Genomic DNA, 10,388 nt, shown 5'->3' with positions numbered 1-10,388 from the left:
CGCCTTTTCCGGGATTTCTCCCCCAAAGTTTATTAATAATGTACAAAATATACAAAAGGGGGGGGGAGGGGGGCGGCCCCTCCCCCCCCCGGCCAAAGTTTTCACAGAAAACAGCGTCTGGCGCGGCCCCTCCCCCACCCGCCCCTCCCCCACCCCCCCCAGGCGGCGGCGGCGGCGGAAAGGGGGGGGGAGGGGGGGGAGGGGCGGCGGCGGCGACCCCGAGATGGGGGAGGGGAAGGGGTGGGGGAGGGGAGGATTTGGGGTGGGGGAGGGGAAAGTTCCTCGTCCCCTCCCCCTCCCCCCCCTCCCCAAAACGGGGGCGGAGTTGGACCCGGAGTGGGGGAGGGGCGGTGGCGATTAAGAAATAAATATTAATAATTAATTAGTAATTAATTAATTGCTGCCCGGCCCCGGGGGTGGGGGGAGGGGTCCTGTCGCCTTTTGGGGGAGGGTCCAGCCCCCCCTCAAAGGGGGAGGGGCACCCCCGGGGGTGGGGGAGGGGAGAGGGGAGGATTTGGGTTGTGAAAATCGAAGGGTTTGACCCAAAAGTTAAAAAAAAAATAATTTTTGAGCCTTGAGGGTGCTAAAACCCCGAAAAATTCAAATTTGTTGCCCCAAAAAAACGGAAATTTCTGCCCCCAAAAACAAGGATTTGCCCCCAAAATCGAAGATTTTTGCCCTAAAATGGAGAATTTTGGAGCCCTGAGGAGGTGAAACCCCAAAACTGAGATTTTTCTGCCCCAAAAGCGACGATTTTTACTTGAGATTTTGGAATTTCCACCCCGTAAACGACGACTTCCGTCCCCAAAATCAAATATTTCACCCCACGGGGAGGGATTCAGACCCCAGAAATCGGAATTTTTACCCCTTGAAGGAGCATTTCCATCCCTAAACCGCAATTTCTGCCCCCAAAAATGAGGATTTCCACCCCAGAAACGAGAATTTTTAATCCTGGGGGAAGAATTTGTGCCCCCCAGGGAGGGAATTCCACCCCAAAAATTCAAATTTCCACCCCTTTTAATTCAAATTTCTACCCCCTAAACGACAAATTTTCCCCTAAAATCCCAATTTTCCCCCCCAAAATTCGAATTTAACCTCCAGAAATTGACATTTCCACTCCTTAAAGAGGCGTTTCCAGCCTAAAATTCCAATTTTCCCCCCCAAACTCAAATTTAACCTCCACAAATCGACGTTTCCACCCCTTAAAGAGGCGTTTCCCCCCTAAAATCCAATTTTTCCCAAAAATTCTGATTTTCCCTCCCAAAATTCCAATTCGACCTCCACAAATTGACATTTCCACCCCTTAAAGAGGCGTTTCCCCCCTAAACTCCGATTTTTCCCCAAAAAACTCCCCTTTTTCCCCCCAAAATTCCAATTTAACCTCCACAAATCCCCATTCCTGCCCCTTAAAGAGGCGTTTCCCCCCTAAACTCCAATTTCCCCCCTCAAAAACTCCCATTTTTCCCAAAAAACCCCAATTTCACCTCCACAAACCCCCTTAAAAAACTCCAATTCCACCCCCAAAAACCTCCGACGCCCCCAAAAATCCCAACTCCAAATCCCAGCACCACCAAACCCCGTTTTTCTCATTTTCCCCCCCGTTTTTTTCCTGCTTTTTCCTCCGTGTTTTTCCCCCCTCCGAGGCCTCACGGAAGCCATAAGCGGGGGGGGTTTTTGGGGTGTTTTTGGGGTGTTTTTGGGGTGTTTCAGGGCAGGGGGGGCCCGTTGACGCCGGGGTGGTAGAAGGCACAGTTGTTCTCGTACCTGCAGCTGCCCTTGAGCATGAAGTGGCGGCACACGGCGCGGTTCGACATGTCTGGGGGAGACAAAAGGGGGGGGGGGCGCGTCAGGCGCCGGACCCCGGCCCCAAAACGGCCCCAAAACGGCCCCAAAACGGCCCCCGAAAAAAAACCGGCCCCAAAACGGCCCCGCGGGAAAGGGTTAAAAAAGTTTGGGGAGGGGGGGAAGGGTTTGAGGAGGATTTTGGGGGGGGCTAAGAGGAAACGGGGGGTGAAGTTCTGTCATCAAAATGGCCCCAAAATTGTCCAAAACGGCCCCAAAATGGCTCCGGAGCAGGCCTCAAAATGGCGGCGGCTCTGTGAGGGGGAGGAGGACAGGAACACAATTTTGGGGGGTTTTAAAAAGGATTTTGGGGTTTAAAAGGGAGGAGGATGAACCCCTGACCCCAAAATGACCCCAAAATCGCCCTAAATGGCCCCAAAATGGCTCCAAAACGGCCCCAAAATGGTTCCAGAGCGGGCCCAAATTGGCCTCAAAATGGTGGCGTCTCTGTGAGGGGGAGGAGGACGGGAACACAATTTTGGGGGGTTTTAAAAAGGATTTTGGGGGTTAAAGGGGAGGAGGATGAACCCCTGACCCCAAAATCAATTCCAAAATGGCCCCAAAATGGCTCCGGAGCGGGCCCAAAATGGCTTTAAATCAGCCTGAAAATGGCGGCGGCTCTGTGAGGGGGAGGAGGACGGGAACACAATTCTGGGGGGTTTTAAAAAGGATTTTGGGGGTTAAAGGGGAGGAGGATGAACCTCTGACCCCAAAATGACCCCAAAATCGCCCTAAATGGCCCCAAAATGGCTCCAAAACGGCCCCAAAATGGTTCCAGAGCGGGCCCAAAACGGGCCCAAATCGGCCTCAAAATGGCGGCGTCTCTGTGAGGGGGAGGAGGACGGGAACACAATTTTGGGGGGTTTTAAAAAGGATTTTGGGGGTTAAAAGGGAGGAGGATGAACTCCTGACCCCAGAACGGCCCCAAAATCGCCCAAAACGGCCCCAAATCGGCCTCAGAGCAGGCCTGGGAGGGTCTCAAAATGGCGGCTCCATGAGGGGGATGTGGGACGGAATTTTGGGAGGATTCAGGAGAATTTGGAGGCGTTTTAAGGGGATTTTTGGAGATTTAAGGAGGATTTTTGAGGGTTAAAGGGGAAGGGGATGAACCCCTGATCCCAAAATGGCTCCAAAACTGCCCAAAAATGGCCCAAAAATGGCCTGAAAATGGCCCCAGGTGAGCCCCAAAATGGCGGCTCTGGGAGGAGGAGGAAGGGCAGGAAGGGGTTAAAAAGGAGGAATCTCAACAGAATTTTGGAGGCTTTAAGGAAGATTTTTGGGGCTTCAAAGGAAGGGGATGAACCCCTGACCCCCCAAAAAGCCAAAAAAACGGCCCCGAAATGGTCCCGGAGCAGCCTCTGAGGAGCGGCTCTGGAGGATGAGGATGGGGACGGAATTTTGGGGGGTTTCAGGAGGATTTGGGGGATTTTAAAGAGGATTTGGGGCTGTCCAAGGGGAGGGGGGTGAACCCCCAGCCCCAAAAACGCTCCCGGAGCAGCCGCGGGAGGACGAGGTGGGGAAAAAAGGGGTTAAAAATGAGCTTTTTGGGGTTGGGGGGGGGACAGCGGGGCAGCCCCACCCCCAGCCCCGGTCCCCAAACTGGGAGGAGCTGGGAGGATTTTGGGGGTGGGGCTGAGCCCCCGCTGAGCCCCCGATCCCCAAAAACTGCAACTCCCAGCATCCCTTGCACACACACACAAAAAACCCGCACGAACTACAACTCCCAGCATGCCTTGCTGCCAAGAGAGCCAAACTACAACTCCCAGCGTGCCTTGCGCTGCAGGTAAACCCCGGCTTGGGCCCACCCAAGCCTCGGGCCCCTCCCCAGGGCCGGGTTTAGGCCCAGTGTGAACACAAACTACAACTCCCAGCATGCCCTGCTCCTCCTCCTCCAGGAGCTGAACTACAACACCCAGCATGCCTTGCTGCCAGGGTTAGGCCTCGCTGGGCCTCTTTAGGGCCGGTTTTACGCTGGTTTTTAGGCCGGCCCAGGAGCCAAACTGCAACTCCCAGCATCCTCTGCTGCTCCCCGATGAACTCCAGCTCCCAGCATGCCCTGCTGTCCCGTTAAAGCCAGGCTTAGGTTCGTTTAGGCCTCACGGCCTATCCTAGGCCTCGCTTTGGGCGTCCTGGGCGCCCAACTCCGACGCCCGCCGTGCCTCGCTGTCCGTACCTGTGCAACTACGGCTCCCAGCGTCCTTTGCTGTTGCGCTCACGCCGGGTTTAGGCCCCGCCGGGCAGCAGAGGCCTCTCCTGGGCTGGCTCTCGGCCCTTTCCATCAAAGCCCTGTGGGGCCGGACTGCAACTCCCAGCATCCTCTGCTCCCCCCGCAGGCTGAACTACAGCTCCCAGGATTCCCTGCAGCCCCTCCTAGGCCAGGTCCAAACTCCCCTCACGGCTTCTCTTCAACCCCCAAAACCCCCCCCGAGACACAAACCGCGACTCCCAGCATCCCCTGCGGCCACAGCTCCAAAAACCACAACTCCCAGCGGCCTTTGCGGCCGGTTCGCCACGCCCCCTTCCTTCCCAGCACGCACCGCGGCCCCGCCCAACTACAGCTCCCAGCATGCCCCGCGGCCCCGCCCACCACGGCCCCCCCTCGTTTCGGTTTTGGGGTGTTTGGGGGGGGTCCCTCCCCGTATTTTTGGGGTTTTTTTCAGCCATTTTGGGGCGGGGGTCCCTCAGCGCCCTCCGGCCGATTTGGGGGGGGTCTCACGGCCATTTCCAGGCGGAGTCCGGCGCTCCTCAGGGGCCATTTTGGGGGGGGGGAGGGGAGAAATGTCCATCCCCCCGTTATTTGTGGGTTTTTTTGGGGGGGGTCCCTCGCCGCCATCGCTCCCGTTTTGGGGAGGGGTCCCCTCACCGCCCCGGAGCCGTTTTGGGGTGGAATCCCTCCATTTTGGGGAGGGGTCCCCTCACCGCCGTCAGCCCCGTTCGAGGAGGGGGAGGGGTCCCTTTACTGCCCTCACACCCCGCAGCCATTTTGGGGAGGGGGGAGGGGAGGGGAGGGGTCTCTCAGCCCCTCCCCCGCCTCAGAGCCCCATGGGGGGTCTGCGCCAGTCGGGGCCCCTCCCCCAGGGCCCGGGGGGCTCCAGGGGCTGCATGGGGGGGTGATGGGGGGGAGGGGGGGGCTCCCCTCCCCCCCCCCTCCAGCGGGGCAGGAAAGGCGGGGGCGGGGGGGGCGGGGAGGGGGCACCCACGGGCCCCTCCCAAGCGGGGCCGGGCCCCCCCCAGAGCCAGGCCCCCCCCCCCAATTTACCTCCGCCGTGGCCTCCGCCGTGGCCCCGGGGGGGGGGGTGGTCTCTGCCGTGCTCGCCGTGCCCGCCTGGGGGGGGGGGAGGGCCCCCCCGGGACCCCCCCCCGCCGCCGCCGCCGCCATTGGGGGGGGGTCCCCCGCTCCTGCCCCCCCCGCCCCGGCAGCGGTAAGGGGGGGGAGGGGGGGGCTCGGCGCCGCCGCGACCCCCCCGGGGCGGGGGGCGGTGGAACGGAGGGGGGGGGCCCCCCCCGCCGCCGCCCCCTCCCCCCCCGCCGCGCATCCCCCCTCCCCCGCCGCCGGGGGGGCCCCCTCGGAGGCCGCCCCCTCCCCCGCCCCCGTCGGGCCCCTCCCCCCAGAAGTCGCCGCCGCGCTGAGGGGGGGGGGGCCCGCACAGGCGGGGACCCCCCGGCATCCCCGGGGGGAGCCCGGGACCCCCGCCCCCGCCGCCACCGCCGTGGGGACCTGGGGGGACAAAAAGAGACAAAATCGGGGTCAGAAACGACGGGGGAGGGGTCTGGGGGGTGGGAGGGGTCAGTGATGGGGGGAGGGGTCAGTGATGGGGAGGGGTCTGTGGGGGGGAGGGGTCAGTGATGGGAGGGGTCAGTGGTGGGAAGGGGTTTGGGTGGGGGAGGGGTCAGTGATGGGGAGGTGTCTGTGGCGGGGGAGGGGTCTGTGGTGGGGGGAGGGGTCAGTGATGGGGAAGGGGTCAGTGATGGGGAGGGGTCTGTGGCGGGGGAGGGGGTTTGGGTGGGGGAGGGGTCTGTGGTGGGGGAGGGGTCAGTGATAGGGGAGGGGTCAGTGATGGGGGGAGGGGTCAGTGGTGGGGGAGGGGTCAGTGGTGGGGGAGGGGTCAGTGGTGGGGGAGGGGTCAGTGATGGGGGGAGGGGTCAGTGGTGGGGGAGGGGTCAGTGGTGGGGGAGGGGTCAGTGGTGGGGGAGGGGTCAGTGGCGGGGGAGGGGTCAGTGATGGGGGAATTTGGGGAGGGGTCAGTGATGGGGGAATTTGGGGAGGGGTCTGTGATGGGGGAATTTGGGAAAGGGTCAGTGATGGGGAAGGGGTCGGGGGGGGAGGGGTCAGTGGGGGGGGAGGGGTCAGTGATGGGGGAGGGGTTTGGGTGGGGGGAGGGGTTTGGGTGGGGGGAGGGGTCAGTGGTGGGGGAGGGGTCAGTGACGGGGAGGGGTCAGTGGTGGGGGAGGGGTCAGTGGTGGCAGAGGGGTCAGTGGTGGCAGAGGGGTCAGTGGTGGGGGGAGGGGTCAGTGGTGGGGGGAGGGGTCAGTGGTGGGGGGAGGGGTCAGTGGTGGGGGGAGGGGTCAGTGGTGGGGGGAGGGGTCAGTGGTGGGGGGAGGGGTCTGTGATGGGAAGAGGGGTTTGGGTGGGGGAATTTGGGGAGGGGTCAGTGATGGGGGAATTTGGGGAGGGGTCAGTGATGGGGGAATTTGGGGAGGGGTCAGTGATGGGGGAATTTGGGGAGGGGTCAGTGATGGGGGAATTTGGGGAGGGGTCTGTGGGGGGGAGGGGTCAGTGATGGGGGAATTTGGGGAGGGGTCAGTGGTGGGGGAATTTGGGGAGGGGTCTGTGGGGGGGAGGGGTCAGTGATGGGGGTATTTGGGGAGGGGTCAGTGGTGGGGGAGGGGTCAGTGATGGGGGAATTTGGGGAGGGGGCTCTTACCCGGCATGGGCCCCCCCGGGGGGAAATGCTGCATTTTGGGGGGGGGGAAGCCGTTCATGGGCCCGGGGCCCAGCAGCCCGTGGGGAACTGGGGAGGGGAAAAAAGAGCAATTAAATTAATGGAAATAATGCTTATTATAATAAAATAATATAAATAAACATTACTTATATTTCTATTGTTATATGTATTATTATATCTATACATAATAATATAATATATATTATTAATTATATTTATTATATATCATATATTATTATGTAATATAATATATAATGATATATGTAATATACAATCATTATACTCATGTATTTAAATATAATATGTATTACATAACAATATATATAAATATATAAAACATATTACATATAAATATATGAATATATAAAATTATATCTAAATATATAAAATATATAAATATATAAAAATATATAAATATATATAATAATAATAATTATCATTACTATTACTATTATTACTATTATTACTATTATTGTTATTGTTGTTGTTGTTGTTATTATTGTTATTATTATTGCACTGAAGTGTCCCCAGGTGTCCCCAAAGTGTCTCCAGTCCCCCCCAGATGTCCCCAGGTGTCCCCAAGTGTCCCCAGGTGTCCCCAGGTGTCCCCAAGCTCCCCCAGGTGTCCCCAGGTGTCCCCAGGTATGTCCCAGGTGTCTCTCAGATGTCCCCAGGTGTGTCCCAGGTGTCCCCAGATGTCCCCAGGTGTCCCCAGGTATGTCCCAGGTGTCTCTCAGATGTCCCCAGGTGTCCCCAGGTGTCCCCAAGCCCCCCCAGGTGTCCCCAGGTGTCCCCAAGCCCCCCCAGGTGTCCCCAGGTGTCCCCAGGTATGTCCCAGGTGTCTCTCAGATGTCCCCAGGTGTGTCCCAGGTGTCCCCAGGTGTGCCCAGGTGTCTCCAGGTGTGTCCCAGGTGTCCCCAGGTGTCCCCAAGCCCCCCCAGGTGTCCCCAGGTGTGCCCAGGTATGTCCCAGGTGTCCCCAGGTGTGTCCCCAGCTGTCCCCAGGTGTCTCCAGGTGTCCCCAGGTGTGTCCCAGGTGTCCCCAGGTGTCCCCAGGTGTGCCCAGGTATGTCCCAGGTGTCCCCAGGTGTCCCCAGGTGTGTCCCCAGCTGTCCCCAGCTGTCCCCAGGTGTGTCCCCAGGTGTCCCCAAGCCCCCCCAGGTGTCCCCAGGTGTGTCCCCAAGCCCCCCCAGGTGTCCCCAGGTGTCCCCAGGTGTCCCCAAGCCCCCCCAGGTGTCCCCAGGTGCGTCCCTCACCTCCTCCGGGCCCCCCCGGCGGCTGGGCCTGCAGGTTGCCCAGCAGGTGTTTGATTTTGTCGGAATAATCCGGCTGCTTCAGCAGCTCCTCGGCCTTGTGGCTGCTGGGGCCGCCCTGAGGGGCAGAAACGGGGACAAAGTCAGGGAAAAACGGCAAAAAATGGGGAAAAACGGGAAAAAAACGGGGGAAAACGGCAAAAAAATGGCAAAAATGGCAAAAAAAATGAGGAAAAATGGCAAAAAAAAGGGAAAAACAGCAAAATAAATGAGAAAAACGGGGAAAAATCAAGGGTAAATACAAGGGGAAAGGGGAGGAAAAGTGGAAAAGGTGGGGGAAGAGGGGAAATAAGGGAAAAAGATGGAAGAAAAGAGTGGGATAAAGATGGGAAAAAATGGGGGAAAAAGATGGGAAAAAGGAGGTGGAAAATGGGAAAAAAGGGGGGAAAAAATGGGAAAAAAAGGGGGGAAAAAAGGGAAAAAAAGGAGGAAGAAAGAGGGAAAAAGGGGGGAAATAGTAGAAAAAGGGGGAGAAAGGAGGAAAAAAGGGGGAAAAACAGGTGGGGAAAAAAAAAGACAGTGAGGGAAGGGGAAAATGGGGGTTCCACCCTTTTATTCCCCCCCCCCAGTGTGTGCAGACCCCACAGATTTTGGGGTGTCCCAATTTTGGGTGATTCCCCCAATTTGTGACCCCGCCTCCCCCTGAGATTTTGAGGCCTCCCAAATTTGGAATTTTGAATGGCGGGGAGGGGTGATCCCCAAATTTATAACAAATTTTTGACAGCCCCCCCCCCCCCACCCCATTTTTGGGATTTCCCCCTCCCCAATTTGTGCACCCCCTCCCCCCCACCCCGCCCCCACCCTCCCCGAATTTCGTGGGGTTGTTTTGTTTTTCTGGGGGGGGTTACCATGATGGAGCTGAGGATCTCCTGCATGTTGATGGGGGCGTTTTGGGGGGGTCCTGGGGGGCCCTTGCCCGCCCCGACGCTGCCCATGAGGTTGGCAAGGACTGGGGGCAGCTTGGCCCCCGCCCCCGGCTCCGGGGAGGCCGCGGAATTCCCGGGATCCAGCCCCTCGGGATAGGCCCCGTCCTCGCCCGAGCAGTCCTGGGTTGGTGGGGGGGGGGCACAAAAGGGAGGTCAGGAAAAGCATTTTTGGGGTTTTTTTTTAGGGGTTTTTTTTTAGTGATTTTTAATTTTTTTTGTATTTTTTTTTTTAAAGGCTTACCTCGTCCAAGGGGATGAGTTTGGGTGGGAGCGGCTCGTAGGATTCTGGGTCAGGCTCGTGGGGACTGTCGGGAATGCTGAAGGGATGGAAAAAATTGGGTTTTTCTGGGATCCCAAAGGATCTGGGGGCCCCCCAAAAAGGTTCCTAGCCCACATCTATCTCCAGGTTTAGGTTTTCCAGCTCTTTGTGTGCCACAAATATTGGATTCTCCACTGCTTTGGGTGTCCCCCAAAATGAGCCCAAAATGGTCCCCAAAAAGAGGCTCAAAGTGACGAAAAACGGCACCTATGATGTCACTGAAATAATTCCCAAAATAGCACCAAAAGCGTTCCTAAAAAAAGGCTCTGGGCATCCCCAAAAAGAGGCTGAAAACATCCCCAAAACGGTGCCCAAATTCCTCACAAAATGGCGTCTAAAGCCCTCACAAAATGGTGCCCAAATTCCTCACAAAATGGCGCCCAAAGCCCTCACAAAATGGTACCCAAAGCCCTCACAAAATGGCGCCCAAAGGCCTCACAAAATGGTGCTCAATGTGTCCCCAAACTGCTCCTAAAACTGCACCCAAAAGGTCCCCCAAAAGGGGACGTTTAAAGCGTTCCGAAAATGACCTCCAAAAAGGCCTGCAATGTGCTCCCAAAGTGTCCCAAAAAGAGCCTTGAGGTGTCCCCAAAATGTCCCTCAAAGTGTCCCCAAAACGTCCCTCAAAGTGTCCCCAAGTTTGGTGCCCAAATCCCACACAAAATGGCGCTTAAAGCCCTCACAAAATGGCACCCAAAGCCCTCACAAAATGGGGCCCAAAGCCCTCACAAAATGGCGCCCAAAGCCCTCACAAAATGGTGCCCAAAGCCCTCACAAAATGGCACCCAAAGCCCTCCCAAAATGGCACCCAAAGCCCTCACAAAATGGCACCCAAAGCCCTCCCAAAATGGCACCCAAAGCCCTCCCAAAATGGCACCCAAAGCCCTCCCAAAATGGTGCCCAAAGCCCTCCCAAAATGGTGCCCAAAGCCCTCACAAAATGGTGCCCAAAGCCCTCACAAAATGGCACCCAAAGCCCTCACAAAATGGCGCCCAAAGCCCACACAAAATGGCGCCCAAAGCCCTCACAAAATGGCACCCAAAGCC

At 57.7% G+C, this 10,388-nt stretch overlaps 1 protein-coding gene across 3 annotated transcripts in view; it reads right to left on the bottom strand.

The window, feature by feature from the left end:
• Position 1: 1 nt before the first annotated feature.
• PPP1R10 (protein phosphatase 1 regulatory subunit 10) overlaps positions 2-10,388 on the bottom strand; it is a 29,306-nt gene continuing 18,919 nt past the window's right edge. For 2 of the 3 annotated variants that reach the window (XM_086870756.1, XM_086870757.1), the window contains 6 exons: positions 9,265-9,340; positions 8,946-9,143; positions 8,041-8,155; positions 6,768-6,854; positions 5,102-5,560; positions 2-1,816 (listed from right to left, as the gene is read on the bottom strand). In XM_086870756.1, the coding sequence (XP_086726882.1) occupies positions 1,707-1,816; positions 5,102-5,560; positions 6,768-6,854; positions 8,041-8,155; positions 8,946-9,143; positions 9,265-9,340 (1,045 nt within the window). In that variant the 3' untranslated portion in view covers positions 2-1,706. The remainder of the gene's footprint in view (positions 1,817-5,101; positions 5,561-6,767; positions 6,855-8,040; positions 8,156-8,945; positions 9,144-9,264; positions 9,341-10,388) is intronic. The other variant, XM_086870758.1, reaches the window with a different exon arrangement.

This window comes from Cyanistes caeruleus, chromosome 33, assembly GCF_971803275.1.
Source record: "Cyanistes caeruleus chromosome 33, bCyaCae1.hap1.1, whole genome shotgun sequence".
Taxonomy (NCBI): domain Eukaryota; kingdom Metazoa; phylum Chordata; class Aves; order Passeriformes; family Paridae; genus Cyanistes; species Cyanistes caeruleus.
The sequence above is the reverse complement of the archived record's forward strand: the minus strand, read 5'-3'. Positions and strand labels throughout refer to the sequence as shown.